This window comes from Quercus suber, unplaced genomic scaffold, assembly GCF_002906115.3.
Source record: "Quercus suber isolate HL8 unplaced genomic scaffold, Cork oak 2.0 scaffold_23, whole genome shotgun sequence".
NCBI classification, from domain to species: domain Eukaryota; kingdom Viridiplantae; phylum Streptophyta; class Magnoliopsida; order Fagales; family Fagaceae; genus Quercus; species Quercus suber.
Genome location: NW_027069488.1, coordinates 1,675,708 through 1,697,489, shown reverse-complemented (window position 1 = coordinate 1,697,489; position 21,782 = coordinate 1,675,708). Strand labels below are relative to the sequence as shown.

The following is a 21,782-nucleotide window of genomic DNA, read 5'->3' as shown; positions in this document are numbered from 1 at the left end:
ATATATATATATATATATATATATTAATACATCCAATTAATTATTTAAAAAAATTATAAAATAATAATAATAAAAAGCTTGAAAAACAAAAAGACCACCTTGTTAATGAACCTTTCGTGTTCCTCAGCTTGTTTTGCCATCTTAATGGCCTGTTTGGAGAGGATCTCTTTCGTCTGAACCGCTTGTTTCAACAACAACTCTTTGTTTGAGCCACTTTCTACAACAACAACAACAACAACAAAAACCAAACATACCCAAATCGTAAAAACGAATGAAATTCACAACCCAACATTCAAAGACAATAAATTTCACATATTAACAACCATAGAGTACCTTAGACCGGTCCACTATCTTCTGCTTTACCTTCTGAAACGAATCTTCATTCATGTACTCCATAGTCTCTTTGTTGTTCAACATTCTTTTGTAAAAAAAAAAAAACTGTGTTTTATTTTATTATATATATATATATATATATATATAATTTTCATTTTGAAAATCTAATTTATAAGTGAATAAATCAATTTGAAAATTAATAGGAGAGTGGTCCTATTTTTTAGGCCATATTTTAGTGAGAGTCAGAGTTGTATTTTTACCGAATCGTCCTTTAGTTTTGTCTATACTTAAACATAGGAGTGTAGGGGCATTTTTGAACTAAAAAAAATGAGAAATCCAAACAGGGAAAACCCCTTAAATAATAGTATAGGTACATGATGGAAAACTAAAATATTTTGTATCCTCTCACTTTTCTATCTTCCTATTTTTCCATCTTCCTAACCAAATTAATTAGCATACGATTGCTAAAAATAGCCATTAAAAGTGACTGGAAAATGGTTGAAAAGAAAATTGAACTAACCATTGATATAGTTTGGTCAAAGGAATATTTTCAAAATTTGAAAAATTTTTCAATAATGTTACTAATGGTATGATTTATGTGTTGATTTCTTACAAAACTCACGGAGAGGAGTGTCATTTTGGTTAAGTTTTGGTCCTATACCGTTCATTCTATCTACTTCAATTGACATTGGTCCTATTCAGTCCACCCAGATCCTATTCGGTCCATATGTCCACTTTGGTCCTAATCTATCAATTAGTTCTTTTTTGGTACTATTCGGTCCACCTCGTTCCCATTCCGTCATATTCTGTCCATTCAGTCCACTTCATTCCATTTGTGTCCACTTCAGTCCATTTTTATGCACTTACATATAAGGAAAGGATATGTTTGGGTTGACAGTGCCTATTCTAAATCCAAATTTATTACAAAAAATATAGATATCAAATTCGTAATATCTAAAATCTTAAGCATAATATTTATTGTTGCTATACTTTTGTTGAGCCACATTAACGTAGCATTTCAGTTCACATTTCATTTCCGGCTAAATTTAGGTGAAAGTCTTTCTAAGACTTAAGACTATGAATATACAAATCTAATATTTATGACAGTTACTCATTTGTTTTAGCCTCATTACTTTTAAATGAATTGCATAAGGTTAACTATACTTTCAAGCAATTAATATATATATATATATATGTGTGTGTGTGTGTGTGTGTGTGTGTGTGTGTATAATTTTAATTAAATAAATGATTCAAATTCTTGATTTTCTTATAAGAAATTATTATGATAATAAAAACTCGTAACAAACTTATACAGAATATGTATAATTTATTTTCCAAATTTTATTGTAGATAATTTGCTCTCCCCAAATGTTACAAAATTTTCAAAAAATAATTTCCATCACTTTATTTTTACAAATATATAATATTATTATTTTTATGTTTTTGATTGATATTGTGCTTTTATGAAATTGTCATATTCTTCTAGCTATTTTTATTATGCATTATATTTTCCCAATTTCTTTGGTACAATTAAAATTTTTAAGTTTCAAAGTTATATTCAAATTCTTGTTCTCTTGAAGAGATTGTTGGAATTTGCAATGAATGCACCTGGCTGGCAACAATGTGAAGTACAATGGTTATTGTAAGTGTAGGCATAATTGTTATTGCATTCAGACACAATTGGTCAATTAGACACAATTGACTAATAATATGTGGTGGTGTAAAAGTACACAAGATGGCTGGAAAAGTACACAATTTGAATATTGTACTCACATAAGATTCACAATTAAACATAGGTACACAATTTGAACAACAATATTAATTGGCTAGCCACAAAACAATATTCATTAACCTTAACAACTATATTAATGCACCATGCACACACAAAATACCAACTTCAGTACAATATATGAGCTGTCCAATTGAGACTATATTGATTTGTAAGTTCTATATGTACTCAATGGGTTTTGAAACCACAACCTTAGCCTTCATCCCATTAAGTGTCAGTTGGGATATATATAGACTATAAATTTAATTTCTTCCTTCATTTAGCCCCATTTTTTCCCCTTAACTTAATTTCTTAACCTGCGCGCACAAAAATGTTTGTTTTTGCTTATTATTTGCAATTATTTCCATTTGTGTTCCTCCAAAAATCATTTCCATTCCGAGAATATATTGACATGATATTGTGCATATCTGATATCTCTCTCTCTATATATATGAATATGAGTACCTTTCTTTGTCTTTCACAAAATCCATTTTCTCTTCTAATTTTTCTTTCTTGCAGATTTCTCTCTAACAAAGTTTTCTCGGATCAATCCCAGCCAAGAAGGTGCAATTTTTTTTTTCATTATTCACTCTTCATTTTCTTTTTATTTCATTGTTTATTCATAACTACATGTACCATTCTACGTATTACAAAGTTTAGTTTTTACAAGGAAAACAATATTGTTTTTTTTAATTGCAAATTGGATTTTTGTTCTATAAATTTACAAAGAAAAATTCATCCTCCAAAATAAAAATGATTAAATTCTTCAATTTTGTATATGGGTCTGTTTCATAGTAGCCAAATTTCAATTTGTTTTTGCATTTTTTTTGTCTAAAATGTTTTGCATGCCTACAATGGACGGCGTTTTTTGTGATTGATGTGGTTGGATGAGTGGCTGTGAGAGAAGAAAGATTATATTCTTGTACGTGTGTTTATGTTCCAACTAGGGTTCCGTTAGTAGCTTGTCATAGTAGGGAGTGAAACTGTTGAGTTAAGAAGACTATCATATACCCTTGCTTTTGATATGAAGCTATATATTGAGACAATTTTTTGAATGGGGTAATATGGTCATTGTGTTAAACTAACACACTATAATCAGTGAAAGATAAAAAGGTCTCCCTAGCCCTTTCTAAGGAGGTCATTGTGTTTTAATGACCCTAAGACTAATACATGTATTTTTATTTTTTATATAAAAAAAAATAGTAATTCAAAATAGTGGATGAAAAAATTAGGGTAGCTTAGCTTATCCTTCTCCCCATTATACGTGTTTTTATTAATTGTAATAAATAATAAAACATATTAATTACCAAAAATAACAATAAAAAATTCTATTTACAAACACCCATCTATTGTGGGCCAGATATGACTATTAGTCTTAAAGATGTTGATATTTTTTTTTTTTTTTTTTGAGAAAGTAAAGATGATAATACTTAGTACTAATGAAGTGCTCTTATTGTTATTGGTATATTAATAATTACAATCTACTATATCTATATGCTTGAATTCCTTATGAGAAATAATAAAGCCGACCAAAGTTGGTTCAATCTTTGAAAATTTCTGGCTTTGCTTTTTATTAATGACAAATATTTCCATTTAGGTTTCAAAAAATCTTTCCATTTGGGTAATAGATTGTGCATATCTCTCTATATTTCAAGGAATTTATATTAAGCGAAGACATTTCTCTTTGGTGAACTTTTTCTTTGTCATCTACAAAACAATTCTCTTTTCTCACCAATCAATCTCTCAGTTAGGGTTTCTGAGGCATATCTTGAAGTTGTTTTCAATGGAAGCCAACCGCCCTGTTGGTTCGGTATATATATATACTCGTCCATTTTGTTACAGAAATACCCTATACTATTCATTTATCTTTTTTAGACTTCAGTAATTTGTTATTTGAATGATGTTTGATTTTATTTGCAGGCTTGTGTGGTGAAAGTGAATATTAATTGTTGCAAAGCATGTCCTGGGAAATTCAGAAAAAAGTTGCAAAAGGTCTATGGTATATATTCAATTTTCTATGAAATAATTCTTTAACTAGTTTATATTTTATTTTTACTTATAATAATATTGTTCTCATTTTTTATGGTGACATAGGAGTGAGTTCTATCTATATTGATGTAAAGCAAGGGCTGGTTAAAGTTACTGGTAACATAGAACCAACCAAAGTTGTAGAGGCAATAAAAAAGATTGGAAGAAAGGCAGAGCTTTTGTCCTATGAAAAGGACCCCCCAGTTGCACAAGAGAAACTTAACCACTTATTCACTAAGCTACATAATAATCATATATCTAACTCTGATTCTAATATTGATGATGATGATGACGACGATGAAGATGATGATAATGATTATTTGCATAATGAAAATTGTTAATATGCTCATCATAATAATCATAAAACAAAGCCTAGGCACGACCATGGACCAAATGGCCATCATCAACACCATCACAATGTGAATGACCAGAGAGAGACTAGGGGTACTTCTCTACACCATCCCAATGTGAATGGCAGGAGAGAGACTAGAGGCATTCCTTTACGTGGTGCAACCAAAGGGTATGGCTATGGTCTACCAAGGCCACAATCGGCAAGGCCACCATATGGGTATCCAGCAATGCCACCACCTGCAGACCACCATATGCGTATCAAGGATATCACCATCAACAAGGGATGTATGCAAGGCCACCGCCATATATTGATGTAAAGCAAGGGCTGGTTAAAGTTACTGGTAACATAGAACCAACCAAAGTTGTAGAGGCAATAAAAAAGATTGGAAGAAAGGCAGAGCTTTTGTCCTATGAAAAGGACCCCCCAGTTGCACAAGAGAAACTTAACCACTTATTCACTAAGCTACATAATAATCATATATCTAACTCTGATTCTAATATTGATGATGATGATGACGACGATGAAGATGATGATAATGATTATTTGCATAATGAAAATTGTTAATATGCTCATCATAATAATCATAAAACAAAGCCTAGGCACGACCATGGACCAAATGGCCATCATCAACACCATCACAATGTGAATGACCAGAGAGAGACTAGGGGTACTTCTCTACACCATCCCAATGTGAATGGCAGGAGAGAGACTAGAGGCATTCCTTTACGTGGTGCAACCAAAGGGTATGGCTATGGTCTACCAAGGCCACAATCGGCAAGGCCACCATATGGGTATCCAGCAATGCCACCACCTGCAGACCACCATATGCGTATCAAGGATATCACCATCAACAAGGGATGTATGCAAGGCCACCGCCATTGCCACCGCCATCAGCGGCTTATTATGATCATTACTATAGGCCAATGATGCAACAACCAAGGGTGGCGCCACCATTGCCTCCATATGGTTCTTGCTATACTAGTGATGCACCAGTTGGCAACTCCGTCTTCCACTATTTTAGTGATGATAACACTAAAGGTTGTTCTATAATGTGAGCTGTTGCTGCAGTGGTTTGCTTGGCCTTGGGTTTTTCTTAACAAAGCTAAATGGATTCTACGTATATTGTCTTTTAATTTTATTAGACTTTTCATGACACCTTTTTTTTTTGTTCATTCAAAAACATTTGAGATGAAGTTACGAACTTACGGTTCTTGTAATTATGAAGTTGGAATATAATTACAAACTTAACTTCATAATTAATTTGTATATTTTTGAGTACCTTTTACAATTTTTTTCATAATTATTGACATGATATTATAAATAGAGCAACATTTTTTTTCATTTGCTAGGAAAAATTGTGTGACTCTAGACTTATTCCTCTGTTATATTCCTTGGAATTTGCAAAGATGTGTGTTTTGTGTGATATAGACAATGACATGATCTCAAGTATTTTGAGTGACGTGTTAATAACAAATTAAGGATGTTTAAGTCGGATTTTTTTGCTAAGCAATTTGCTTTGGATGCTTCTAAACCCCCAATATATTTAAGTTGTTGGCTCATTGGTTTTTTCTCACATTGTTTTTAGAGATACGGATATATCCTTCTTAAGGAACTGGCAAATGAAAGTGAAATAATGGATCAATTTATTTCAAGAACTTGAAATCACTCAATGTTACTTGTGACTGCTATAAATTTTTCTGTATGTGATATATGCATGGCTAAAGTTGACAAATCAATATACTAAAAGATGGAATATCCATAACTTACACTGACAACAAAGAATTAGAGATGCATCCATGCAATTTTGAAACGAATAATACTTTCAACTCATAGTTTCATTGCCTTAACCCGAAAGGGTAGAAGTGTAGGGTTTAGTTTGTGTGTATAGCTGAGTTGCTTGTGTTGTGCTGTGATGGGGTTTTATTGCTAGGGTTTGGTGTTTCTATTTCCTTCTTTGTGGTTCTCTTCGGTTCTTCTAGGACCACATCATTTGTCTCAACTTTTATGACAATTTGTAGAAGTGGTTGATTTAGTAATGGATAATCACTTTGACATAGATCTACTATTTTTCCTCCATCACTTACAATAGATCATTGTGACAACAAATTTAACAAAAAAAATTATCCCTGGACTTTCTTTTCTATTTAAACTTTATGGAGTTTCTGTTATTTATAGCTGCAGTTGGGACATGCTAGCTAGGAAGCATGGGTGCACCTCCAGGAGTGGTGTACCCGCATCGGATAGCTCGTACGGATGCTGTGTGTGGCCGTCGACACGGTTGCATGCGCGTCTGTTGCAAGTCTCTCTCTTCTTCTTCTTCTTAGTGCATGCAAAACGATATATAGTGCAAAAGAAACAATATGTTGGATAATTATGTCATAACTAGTAAGTGCCACCAAAATATGTTCAAATATATTAAAAAATCACAATTAGCAACAAAATTAGTAAAAAATTGGCTATGAGAGCACAAGAAAAACTCATTAGTCTAAACCATATGAACAATCATATTAATCAATAAACTATAATTTAGTAAGGCATAACTTATAAAAATAAAAGTACAAAAACAAACAAAAAAGAAAAGTCAAGCTGGGTAAAAATTTAAGGTGCTCAAAGAAAGACAAGTCCACGTAACAAATTTCTTACTACTAGACGTTTTTGAGGGTCATTCAAACCTCTAACATTCCAAGAAATCATTTTCAGCTTCATAAAGACTTTTAAGGCCCCACAACTGTCTCTACCTCACTACCAACACACTATCTCCCATCATAGTTAACTGTTGAGATTAGATTCCTCAACTCTCTTTTCCCTTTACCTGTGGAGGATGCTATTTTTCGGTTAGCAGCTGCTTTTTTTCACTGCTGGTTAATAACCACCATCTTCCTTTCTAGCCTTTGAAGATAATCAATACACAAATTTTCATGACTATTCACAGAAAGCCCAATCATTTCAGTAAAGCCTGGGATTCTGTTCTTCACCCAACTAGAGACATCCAACATATTTCCAATATTCAACACCTTAGAATCATTGTGCATATCCATCGACAAGGCCATCCTCGGAGGGATAATAGTAGACAATGGGTTACAATATGCCAGATTCTCCTCCTCACCCAAGACCACTTCTGATAAAGCCATTTTCTCCACCATCAAGGCACCCAAACCAGGTTGGCCACAACCTGACTTCAATTCCATCATCGCTAAATTAAGCTGACCACTTCTACCAACAACTGTTGCCTGGTTCCTTCATTATCTGCCTCTTGAAACTACTCACACTACCAGCTTTATCCACATTATTGACTCCAAAATCCATGAAGCCCGTTTCTGCCAAGAACCTACCCTTCGAGAGTTGCAGATTTGCTAAGTCGATATTGCTCGGGACCACCGCAACTTCATTGAAGCTAGCCTCGTTGGAGGAGCTACCATTTAATTCCAACAGAGCCACCGCGGGTCCGTCAGAGTAAAACCCAGCAGAGATAAACTCCACCAGAGCCGTCGCAGGACCATCGGAGCTGGTCGCAACCAACAAACCATCAATCGCGGGATTGTCAAGGCATATCCCATCAATAAGCTCTTCCTCAGGAGGCGCCGAGAAGCTCTTCCTACCATTCTCAGCCTGAACCCAATCCTTCTGAGTCCTCACTAGACCTCCAACCACCTATGTTGGCCTCCCCAAACTCATCGGAGTCACCAGTGGGCTCTCTCCAACCCTTTCGTGTATATCGGTTGAGCATAAAGGCTCTACAATGTTATTAGAGCATTCCCTAGGCTCAATGGTTATTGGGCTTGAGGAAGTTAGGCCTAAACCAGACTTACAAATGGTCTGTTGGGTTGTCAACTTGTTAGAGTCCACACCCAGCGAACCCATGCCCAAATCTTTACAAGCCTGTGACACCCACTTAAAATTCTTAACTCCCCCTTTAGTACTATCCCAGGCAACATGCCTCCTTCCTTTCATATCAATCTTCATGATTAGACCACTTTTAATCCAGCAAGATCTCCTAAGATTACTTCTCTTCCCATTTTCTTTTGCTTCAGAATTCAAAATAAGAGTTGATGGGATACGCTTCCTATCTTCTGCCAGATTTTGCTCACCAAAATCTGACTCCTCATAAATGCTCTGCTCCCTCCTAACCCCTCCTCCCATCACCACCGTATCAGCCATGCCCACCGGAAAGACCCTCACTTGAGCACCTGAAAATCTCAAGTTCATCTCCAACAACCCCTTTGACAGGTTCTGCCTCTCTATAGACTCCCCCTGATTCATATTTTTATTCTTCTCCTTGGTGGTAAAAGGTTGTGACTGAGTCACATCCCTTGGCTACACCTGACCCTTCAAGATTTCAGCAAAAGACCGAGAGGGATGAGGCCCCAAGATTCTCCTCTGAGGCAGAGACACAAATTTGGATTGGCCTGAACCACCTAAAGCATATTGGTTAGGAGCCAATATCTTCCTCAGTTCAAGCCCAAAGACCTTCCAACCCTTTTGTGCTTTGCCACTAGGAATAATAACCGATCTTCTGTGCCCTCCAACTTTGAGTTCAGATACAAAAAGGGACTGACCAAACGCAGTAGATCCTCGCTGTAAAGTGTACGTAGTGTCTCCTTCCCTGAGCGTAAAAAAATGTTTGGGATTGACTCTGACCACCGTGTGTTCTATGTTCTTCATCAACCATAAAGCTGCATTCTTGTTCATGGCAACTGACTTCATGAAGTGTTTGCCTCGTTCAAAAATACGTAAGGAGAAAAAATTTCCTCCTTCCTCAACCACCAATTGAAAAAGCTTAAATTTAATGAAAAAACTACGAACTCCACCCATAATGCTAAATCACCACCAATCAAATTAAATGGACTATAATAAAACCAATCAAACTACTAAATACTCTTCTTAATAGGAATTGTTAGTCATGTCATCTAGCTAAAACTTCCATTTAAATTATCATCTCCAATCACCCTTTGAAATCTCATGGTTGCCTTTGCTTCTTGCCTAGTAGGATAGCACAAATTTATTATCCCACCTACATCCATATTAAGACACACAGTAAACAAAAGCAAACATACAAAACACGTAATCTTCCATGTAGTTGTTTAATTTCTCTAAACAAATGCCAAGTTAATGTTAAATGTCTCAAATTCAATTAGTAAACACTATGATACACACCTATTCCAAACTTAAACATGCAACCAATTCTACCAATACATGTAACCGTGCATAACTCATGTTTGTGTCCATAACTGACAACTTTCTTGGCCCTAAAACCCATCCCAACAATTGGCATTAAACAATTACCGCCCAAAAAAATGATCTATTATTATTAGCAAAATTTTCCCATAATTTCTATCTAAAAGATGCTTCCACCATTACCATGTATTTCCAAATAAGTTCTCACGCAACTTGTAGGCTTACTAATTAGCAATTAGCTATCTGCATATATCATTGAATACTTTCAACCTAGCAACAATGATAACATAAATCGTAAGAAATCCTACCTAATTATGCTGCTATTTGAGGGAGTACAGATAGACATAGATCTTGTGTGACTTCCATGGAGAACTTCTTTGCTAGAGTGCTAGCATTCTTCAAAATGGGCTTCCAAATTCTTAGATGTGTCTGTAACATGAACGTTACTCTAAATCGGTGAGTAAACAAAACATCATAAACAATAAACTATATGCAAAGTACATACAATATAGAAAACTAACCATGGCATCGAGATTGACCTCAATCCTGAATTCGAATTAGCCACAAACATCACTACTAGTTGTTTTTCACAAAAAAAGTTTCAAATTGAAAGCTTTAGAGGTCCAATGGAAGAACAAATTTTTTCAATTTTTTTTATTTATTATAAAAAAGAAGAAAGCGGTACCAATTTAATAGAATCTACCTTATCAGATGACATGTGAAATGCATCAATATGTGAGCAATTTATGTTAGAAAATAACATTAAAGAGTACAGCTAAGCATGTGATTGCATGACAATGGCTAGGAAAGTAAAATGCATTCTTGATTAATTACAACTAATCTCATTCCAATGAATAGAACAAGAAGTTTGATTAGCAATTTTTCCATTTTACACTTTTTTCTCATACAAAAAGACATAAAGAGACAACAATGGGATACAAAGGTTATAGCTTACAAAGTGATAACTTAAGAATTTGACATTTGACAATCTTTAGAAGCATGTGCACATGTACGATCAACCTAAGGAATGACAAGTAGAACGCATAAACATATGGGTAAGTGAGAACATATGATATATGAATGCATGGTCATGTAAACATAAAATATAGTCTATCCAAAGTGATGACAAATGAATGCATGGTTTATGGATCTAAAACCCTATATGGTAAACCCTAAACCCTATACCCTATACACTAAAACCTAAACGATAATACCCTAAACCCTAAAACCCTAAACCTAAAAACCTTAAATCCAGAACCATGAACCCTATACCTTGAACCCTAACACCTAGTACCCTAAACCCTAAAGCATGGACATCTGAGCATGTGAGCATAGAATATAATTGTTCCTAAGTGAGAACATATGATATATCAATGCATGAGGGTGTGAGGTGCATGAACATGGGAACATAGAATATAATATATCCAAAGTGATGACAAATGAATGCATGAATATGAGCACGTGAGCACCTAAAGTCTACCCAAGGAGATGACATGGGAAATGCATGGGCATGTTAGCAATTTAAGCTAGAAAATAAAATTAAAAAGTATAGCTATTATGCATGTGATTGCGTGGCATTGGCTAGGAAAGTAAATTGCATTCTTGAATTAAATACAACCAACCTTATTCCAAAGCATAGCATAACAAGTTCAGTTCACACTTTTTCCCTTCAACGCATTTTTCTCATGCAAAAAGACACAGAGACAACAAAGGGATACAATGGTTAAATGCTTATTAAATGTGTGAGAAGAATAACATTTAACAATTTTATTGTCCTTATAGAAAATCATTTTTATGTGAACAATTTCAATCAACCTAAGGGCTGACATGTAGAATGCATAAACATAAGGGCAAATGAGAACATATGATATATGAATGCAAGGGCAAATGAGGTGCATGAACATGTGAGCATAGAATATAATCTAGCCTAAGTGATGACAAATGAATGCATGGATATGTAAGCATGTGACCACATAAAGTCTACGTTTTGAGATGACGTGAAATGCATAGGCATGTGAGCAATTTCTGTTATAAAATAACATTAAAGAGTATAGCTAGCATGTGATTGCATGGCAATGGCTAGGAAAGTAAATTGCATTCTTGATTTAAATACAACTAACCTCATTCCAAAGCATAGAATAACAAGTTTGATTGGCGTTTTTCCTTTCTACACATTTTTCTCATACAAAAAGACACAAAGAGACAACAATGGGGCATGAAGGTTACATGCTTACAAATGGATAAATTAAGAATTTGACATTTGACAAATTTTAGAAACATGTGAACTTGTACAATCAACCTAGGGATGACATGTAGAATGCATACACATATGGGCAAGTGACGGGTAAGTGACAACATATGATATATGAATGCATGGGCATGTGAGCATAGAATATAATCTATCCTAATTGGGGATAAATGAATGAATGGATATACGGATCTAAAAATCTCAACCCTAAACTCTACAACCTACACTCTAGACCCTACACCCTAAAAAACCTAAAGAGGGGTGGCAAAATCTGACACAACCCGCAAACTTGGCACAACTAACTCGTTTGTAAACAAGTCATGGGTTAAAGCTAAATGGGTTCGGGTCATATTCTGATCAACACGGCTAACCCATTTAGTAAACAGGTTGTGTTCGTGTTCAACATGTTATGGGCTTAGGCTAAGTAAGGATATATGAATGCATGGGCATGTAAGGTGCATTAACATATGAGCATGGTGTATAATATTTCCTTAGTGATGACAAATGATCGCATAGATATGCGAGCATGTGAGCACATATAGTCTAACCGAGATGACATGTTAACTGTGTGGGCATGTTATAAATTTATGGTAGAAAATAACATTAAAGAGTATAGCTATGCAATGGATTGCATGACATTGGCTTCAAAAGTAAATTGCATTCTTGAATTAAATACAACTAACCTCATTCCAAACCATAGCATAATCAGTTCGATTAGCACTTTTTCATTTCAACTCATTTTTCTCATGCAAAAAGACACAAAGAAACAACAAAGGGATATATAAAGGTTAAATACTTATCAAGTTCGAGAAGAATGACATTTGACTATTTTATTGTGCTTGAAGAAAATCCTTTTTATTTTTAAATTTAGCATTGGGATGGTGATTCTTATAACCTCATGTACTTTTGTGCAAATTTTGAACTTTATGGGGTTTTGGTTATTTTTAGAAAACTTAGGATAAAATTATAATTTTGTTATTTGGAAAAGTTGTGGTAAAAAATGTAATTTGGAAAATTTATGGGGTCAAAAATGTAATTTGGAAAAAAAATTGGGTTTAAAACTTAATTTTGAGAGGTTTTGGGGTCAAGTGTAATTTTGTGATCTCTCTCTCTCTCCCCCCCCTAAGACAGCAATTCTTAAAAAATTAGGACACGACATAATAAAGATATGAATGTGTGTGTATCAATATATAGGTATTTTATCTAAGAAGCACAAACATTTCATTTGCAGTGTTTTATCCATGTTGTACTTGTACCCATGCTTCCTAGGTAAGGGCTAAATTTTCAAAAATTACTATGTCGTCTGTAAACATATATTTTTGTTTATTTTAAGTTTTCAAAAAAAAAAAAAAGAACTATTAAAATATTTAAAAACATCTAAAACACCCAAGAAGGTAACTAGGCCTGTTATATAAGCCATGACTCTAGGATTTCTATATTAATGACCAAAACTCACCGGCAGCATATTGAAGGGCAGGTGAAACATGACATATTGATGGAATTGCAGATAGATCCCTAGAGCCAGCTCTTACAGTCAATAAAGCCGCATTCTTTTCTACAGCAGCAACAGCTTCAGGTCCAGTAGATCGATTAGCCCCCATGGACCCCAAGAGTGCCTGATGCAATTAAAAAGATAAGTTCAACAGCTCATGGATTCATGCTTTTACAGAAAATTTCAAGGGTAAAAAGGCATAAAGAAAATTTGAATCCCATAAATATATGACATCATAATTAGTTACTAGTAATCAATTTTGGGAATCCCATTAAGCCATGAGAACATTATCACCATATAACTTGAATGTCAATGAGAATAATATACAGATTACCACCTCCATAAAAATTAACATAAAATAGTTCAGTTATAGCTTCAAAAACCTGTGGGGTTGATGGAAGCATGTAGAGGCTATTATCAGGACTTTGATAGAAAGCAGAACTTCTTTATCAATAAGATCTTTTGCACCATTGGAAATGTCCACAACAACTAAGCAAGTTCGAATTATAGGGCTTGATGCATACTCCCTTGCAGCTAATGGCTGCTGATTCCAAGAATGTAGCGATATCATATAAGATTAATGAAATTACCAGAAAATCATTTATAAAAAATAAAAAAGTTTTAAACTATTGATATTACGTTGCTTAACTAAAAGAATCAACAGCCAAAAATGCAAAAATGAATCCATATTTTGTTTTTACAATATAAATATATTGCCGCAAGACATAAATGAATTGATGAATAAGATACTAAACATCACTGGAAAAATGAATATAAAATCCCAGATAGCTATTCCTCCTGGCTGTATATGGAAAATAGACTAAAAAAGTGTTTCCTATTTGTTTTTGGTTGGTAAACTAATGTTGTGCCTGAACGAGGAATTTTGAAATTGAATTTTACTCAAAGTTCTAATTTGGGAATTTCTAATGTTCATTTACTTTCTTTGGGTTAACAAGAGAGTTTATTCAAAAATATCCATGGAATTTTCAAGCATCTATATCCAAAGCCTAAAATCCATGCAGAGAGGTACACTTAAAAAATTTATAATTTAAATTGGGGTGGGCCATGTGTGAGGTAGTTGGCTAATTTGTGAGTTTTTGTTGTGTCTAGCTTTATTGAATTTCTTAATGCTATACAAAATAAATAAGACCATCCAATTTCTATGGAACAACAAAGAAGTTACTGAAGCTTGGACCATGATTAGACTTGAAAATTAAAAGCAAAATAAAGGGAAGATAAGACAATGAGCACTCTCAATGACTCAAACACAATTTCATTTCAAATTTCACGGTATCTCAACCATTTGCTCATTATTAAGTAGATATATACTTTCTAATAACAATACAAGTACAAAACAAGGATATTTGTATATACCATGAAGAGGCATTAAAAGACCATTGTAAAATTCAACTACTTTTATAGTGAACCTTGGAGTTCTACTTGTGCTTATTGAAACAACAAAGAAGTTACTCAACTCATATCACCATGATGCAAACCACAAAATACTCTTGTAGTTTAGTTTCTGGTATAAAGAGACAGTAAACTAATTGAAATGAGAAACAGCAAAGAAACCTATTCCATTCCTAAAAAGGGGCACACATATAGGAAGAAGAAGAAGAAAAAAAAAAACTGGTCATACCCAGTTCACAAAGCTTCCAAATACACACACACACACACACACACACACACACACACACACACACATATATATATATATATATTTTGATAAATACAAAGCTCCCATATATTTGTCAAAGATGTAAACTAATACCAGGTATATATGTTTGTGTCAACAAAATATACATATTTCCAGAATCACACTTGTGCAGTGAGTAGATAATAAAGCCACCCATTTGTTGAACCATACAAAGCAAACAAAGAAACATGCCAACCAAAATAATGTATTATATTTTGTCTGTGAGACTTACAGGAGAGTCCTTAGCAACAAGAAATGACGAAGCACTTGTGAGTCGTGCTGCTAGCATCGCCACAAATAATATGTTAGGAGTCATGGTCATAAGATTAAATTTCTGCATCCAACTTCTGGTGGTTATGAAAAATAAAAAGCTCTAACCTTTTAGGATGTTGATACAGAAAGGTATCTATACTACATAGAAACCATTTGTGAGCATCTCTCTTAGCCACAGACCACTTGGGTTTTTCCTGTGTTTTCAGCTCAAAATTTGCTTTCACAGCAGTCTAAGGAATGCAGTAAAAGCTAAAGAAAGTATTGAATAATGACTATCATCACTGTCTTAAATTTATTCGGAAAAAATAAATAAATGAAGTATTCAATCGCAAAAAGAAGTTTTGCTAACAATAGCAAAAGTTATATGTCACATACAGTGAATCGATTAGCAGCTGATAAATTTATAATAATAACAAGTTGGAAATAAAAATTTGAAGCCAGAACCCTCCATCATATCATGTTTTCTATCAAGTCCAACATGCACACAGAATCAATTATTCACTGGGGGAACGGGGTGCAGAGAAGAATCAACTATTCATTGGAACACATAAAAGCAATAGAAAGTTGAATTTTAAGGGTCAGAAAAGACCAAAAATAAGATTATCCAATAAGCTAAAGCTAGAAGTTGATATCCCCTAATACCGTGCAGATGCCCTTACATGATCACATTCTAGAAGCCTAGATCTGCATATCAAAAGTAGACAAAAAAAAGTTCAAAAACTTGATCAAACTTTAAGTGCGAAACATTACTGCCAGACTTACAAAATGTTGTCTTGTAATAATGAAGCATCTGATTGTCAAAGAAAGATGCAAGAAAATCATTATTGGTTCATTTCATTAGATGAGAATGTTACCTGAGGGTTCTGCAAGTTGAAAACTATCAGATTGTGATATGCAGTGCCAACAACCATCAGGGGATGCCGCACTGTAATAGAACAACAGCGGTCAGGGAGTTGTTGAGTATGCATAGGATTTAACTGCCTTGTATCCCAGTACCTAATCGTAATTTGAAGGAAACCAATAGAGCAATTAGCAGTCAAGGGCACAAAAGCATCAAGTTGCAAACATAATAGATCGTGAGCATGCAAAACGATATATACTGCAAAAGAAACCATATGTTGGATAATTACGTCATAACTAGTAAGTGCCAAAATATGTTCAAATGTATAGAATAATAAAAAAAAAAAATCACAATTAGCAACAAAATCAGTAAAAAACACACCTATGAAAGCACAAAAAAAAATCATTAGTCTAAACCATATGAAAGCACAAAAAAAACCCATCACACTAAATCATCAGCCTCGACTTCCATACCAGCGACGGCATGGAAAACCCCCTCGCGGGGAAAAATCTTGTTGTTGTTCAAATCTGGCAGTGACTTTCACAAGAAAATCTTCAAACCCTTTTCTTGAATTCCAAGAAAAGTGTTTTTTACAGTTGTTGGAGATCCACTTTCTATTTAAGGATAAATTAGAGCATTCAAGGAGAGAGAGAGAGAGGATCAGATTTTAGAACAATCATATTAATCAATAAACTATAATTTAGTAAGGCATAACTTACTTATAAAAATAATAAAAGTATAAAAACAAACAAACAAAAAAGAAGAGTCAATGTGGGTAAAAATTTAAGGTGCTCAAAGAAAAACAAGTTGAAGAAATATACAAGAACTCAAACCCTCAATTTAATGAGACTATCAGAGAAGATTGACACTACCATAGAAGATTGTACAAATAGAACTTAGAACAGCTATATTGACAATACGAAAGAAGATTCCATAAACAAAACTTACAACTGCAGTTGCACCTCATCCAAGATACAATTCCATAATACTTGCCAACTACAGTCAAACTGCAAAATTTTCTCAAAAAAATAAGTCAGTTTTAAGTTTTATGTTTTAAGAATGAGGATAAGAATATTAATTAGAGCAATACAGAATACATATATGATCATTAATAGGATTTATAATTTTGTGATACTTCAAAAGTTTTCTTGCAAAAAAAGAGGAACTCAACCCCACAAAAGTGTACAAGAGGATCACTTCAAGAAATTTATAGAACTTTACAATGCCCAGAGAACAATAATAAAAAGATATTTGGGGTCCTTAAGGCCTAAAATATTTTCATCAAAAAACTATTCCTTGTTCATGTTAGGATGAGTTTTGAAAAGGATGCCTGGATTCCCACCAGTTTCAATCTGTACAATAAGGCAAGAAAAAACATAAATGCAACGAAGAAAAAGTGTAATGTCGACCACTGCCTGTTCACATAATGCGCCAGAAACAGATTGTTAAAACAGATAGCGGCAAACACAACATTACAAATTAACATCCAAAAAGAAAATTCAACTATAGAAGTTTCTCATGATGAGGACCATACAGTGTCTAAGATACAAACCAAAAGTATACCTAATTTCCTATTACTGGTGACTGTTTTTACTTTTAATCATCTGAGGAAGTTTCATGCATACTTAAGTAATGTCACTACAAACAATAAGGTACAGTTTGGCTCCAAACGTATTTGGAGCTATTCATTCCAACCCATTATGTGGCAATTGAAGAAACTATCTATGTGTTAATGAGTCATGTGACTTGTTTGGAACATAAATGCAAATAATCTTATAAATCACCGCGTAATGGTTTGGAAAAAATAGCGCCAAACATGTTTGGAGAGAAACTTTGTTCAAACAATAATATTATAGTAACATAATTACTTATCAAAAACAAATTGTAATAGAATGACTTCGCCTTCTGCCTACAAAGATTCCAAGAACTGGTTTGTCCTATGAGATTTATCAAGCTGCATACCAAGACCTTTTGGAGCAGTAGTTGCTGATGAAGGTGGACGGCCTAAGAATTGGGGAAGACATTGTCAGAAATGTTGTAATTAAACTCATAACAATCCTACACAATTATTATTATTATTAACATCATTATTATTATTATTATTAATTATTACTACTATTCATTGCTTCACTTTTCAAGTAGTGAAACCCTTCTGTGCCCTCTATACCACCACCATTGCTCGTTCCCTCTTCATTACCCATCACTTCAGCACTTAAAAAAACCCCAACTTTCCAAAAATTAGGGTTTCAAAGTAACACTACATTCCAAGATTCAAAATATTCTGTGAATTATCCCAAAAAAATTCACAAACACCAACAATAATAAGCACAAACTAACCCACTGTTTGTTAGCCAAGAAAACGAAGGAAAATAAACGAAAAAGCAATTTTCAAATCCCACGTTTTTTCTGACTCTTGGTTTCTCTGGAAATGAAAAAATTCAACAGAACCAAACCCAAAATTTGCTAATTTGCTATCTAAAGTCACCAAGAAAGAAAATAACAAATTTTATTTCTGGCCTTATTTTCTCAGCAACCAAATAGAGCATTATAAAAATAAACAAAAGAACAAAAAATTAAGAGAGAGAGAGAGAGGGAGAGTGAGAATGTGTGTAAGAGGAGGAGAGAGGAATTAATTTATATTATAAGGGGTGTGGCAAGAGAGAGAGAGAGAGGAATTAATTTATATTATAAGGGGTGTGGCAAGAGAGAGAGAGAGAGGAATTAATTTATATTATAAGGGGTGTGGCAAGAGAGAGAGAGAGAGTCTCTCTCTCTCTCTCTCTCTCTCTCTCTCTCTCTCTCTCTCTCTCTCAAGTTTTTGGGAAAAGAGCCGTTGGAAATTGGGAGTTTTTTGAAATTTGAGTAAAAAGAAAAAGAAAGAAAGAAAGAAAGAAAGGAGGTGGTTGTCTTGTCCTGTGATAAACTCTTAAAGCTGTGTATTATAATTAATTTATAAAAGAAAGAAACCAACTAACAAATAATCAAATAATAGCCATGTTTTAAACATGGGTCATGTTAACGAGTGCTGTAGGGTATTGGTTAACAATCCAATTAAATAAAGTTTTTATGATAAAAGGAAAAAAAAAATTAATATTTTGACAGCTTTTTTCATTTCCCATAAAAGTAATATTAAAACTTTCTTAAAATGGATTCTTAACCAATGCCCCAATAGCACTCGTTAATGTTTCCCTTTAAACATTTGCTTTGCTGAAAAAGATAGTCATGTTATAGTGATACAACATTACAAACATTAAATATAAATATAATAGATTTCTTTCTTTTATTCTTAATTTTTTGATTGAAAAGTATTAAGTTTTGTTATATTTAGGCTAAACCTTTTAGTTTTAAGTAAAAAAAATACAAAAAACATAAGAGATTGTAAACTTGAAATATGAATCCTAAAATGGGTTCTAGTCAGCTTAACTGGTAAAGTCTTTGATGGTTGAATAAGAGATTTAGGATTCAATCCCCACCTACACCAAAAACTGATTAGTGTCTTGGTCCGATGAAACTCTTTCTAAATATATATATATATATGAATCCTAAAAATGTAATAAAAATGATATATATTCAAAAGTCCTATTTGGTCCACTTCGGTCCTATTAGGTCCATTTTGTCTTCTTCGGTCCACTTTGGTTCTATTTGTTCTACGTTGGTCCTATTGGGTCCAATCGGTCCAAATTGGTCGTATTCTATCCTCTTCGGTCCTATTTGGTTCACATTGGTTATATTCTGTCCACTTTGGTTCTATTCGGTCCACATTAGTTCTATTGGTCCATTCTATCCACTTCAGTCAACATTTGTCCTATTCGGTCCACTATGATCCTATTTGGTCCATATGTCCACTTTGGTCCTAGTCCATCCATTGGTTCTTATTCGGCCATATTCAGTGCACCTTGTTCTCATTATGTCATATTATGTCCATTTGGTCCACTTCGTCTATTTGGTCCACTTGTGTTCACTTTGGTCCATTTTTATACACTTACTACAAGGAAAAGTTATGTTTGGGTTGAGAGTACCTGTTTTAAATCCAAATTTATTACAAAAATTATAGATCTCAAACTTGTAATATCTAAAATTTTAAGTATAATATTTATTATTGCTATACTTTTATTGAGCCACATTAACATAGCATTTTAATTCACTTGTCCAGCTAAATTTAAGTGAAATTCTGAAAGTTCAATATGTGTATAAAACACCCTTGAACGTTTAGACCCCAAATTATAAAATTACCAATTCAAGCTTTTAGTCAAACAATTAATGTGCGGAACATGAACATAAGCCAATCACAGAATTGATAACTAATCTATGCCAAATATAAACACATCCACAACAGTAAATATAAGGCAAAGATAAAGGGAAGGAAGATGCAAACACATGGACAACACACGATGTGTTATTGAAGAGGAAACCGAAGTCCTCGGCGTAAAACCTTTCCGCCGCCCTCCACGCGGTCAAATAATCCACTAAATAATGTAGTTGGGATACATGAATAGTAGAAGACCCTATAAGCCTAATCTACTCAAGTATCTAAGCTCTCAAAACTTCTTGCTCCAACGAGGTTACGCCAAACCTATTTTTTCTTTAGCTTCCCGAATTCTGTTACTAGACCATAGCATTAACCAATGTATATTGGATCCTTCCAAACTGCTTCCCTTAGCACCAAATGAACCTTCTCACAGACGTAGGTATGGTGAGATAAGGATTTGGTCAATGACCTCTCAAGGGTATGACAATGGAGAGGAAGAGAGTAGAGGAATTTGTAGAGTCTCTAAGGTAAAGATTGGGGATGAGACAATCTTGTTTTTCTTTAGGGTTTCTCTCACAAAATTCTCTCTAGAAGCTCTCTCAAATTAGTGGGTATAATGGTCTATATATAGTGGTGTGTGTTTGGAATATAAAGAGTCATTTTTTGCCAAACAAGGCTGATTGGCGGCTTGACCTTGCGGCTTGTCCAAGTCGCGACGTAACGGCCCGGCCAGCCTGGAACTTTTGTCCTGTAGTGAGATAGCTGGCGCGACCCTTCAGCTCCCCATGTGTGCATCTCACGTGCCTGCAGTTGGCGGCTTGCCAGTCGTGAGTCAGCCGCAAGTCCTAGTCGTGAATCCCTGCTTTTTTGCATATGCTTGAGCTTTTCTTCACCTCTTCTCACACACTACCCTTACAATAATCCCACCTAAATACAGGGTTACTAAGTGCTAAATTACAAGTAAATTGGCACGGAATCAATCCAACAAGATGGTTGATAAATTTCAACCTTACAATCTTCCTCTTTGGCTATTCCATGACAAAACCCTAAAACAAACTCTAAACTTAACGCGTGAGTTAGGAACAGTTGGAAAACTTACTCACACCTAACTCTAGAATCTGTAGAGCTTTAGAACCATAAGAACAAGTAACTCCTGAAACATAACAATACAATAAGTTCATTGTATGCAGAAAACTTGTAAATCATATGGAACAAGCATAATGTGATCAAGCACAATGGAATAAAGCAATAAACCATGGCAAGACCAAAACATGCAATCACTTTAACCAAGTGATCACAATTCTCATTCACACTTGGAATGAACATC

General features: G+C 34.2%; 1 protein-coding gene across 1 annotated transcript; it reads left to right on the top strand.

Annotated features, from left to right (window-relative positions):
• Positions 1–3,884: 3,884 nt before the first annotated feature.
• On the top strand, positions 3,885–4,470 carry LOC111999582 (heavy metal-associated isoprenylated plant protein 42-like). The gene is made up of 3 exons (XM_065765899.1): positions 3,885–3,911; positions 4,022–4,100; positions 4,196–4,470. The coding sequence occupies exons 1-3, from the start codon at positions 3,885–3,887 to the stop codon at positions 4,468–4,470; spliced, it is 381 nt and encodes a 126-aa protein (XP_065621971.1).
• The last annotated feature ends 17,312 nt before the right edge of the window (positions 4,471–21,782 follow it).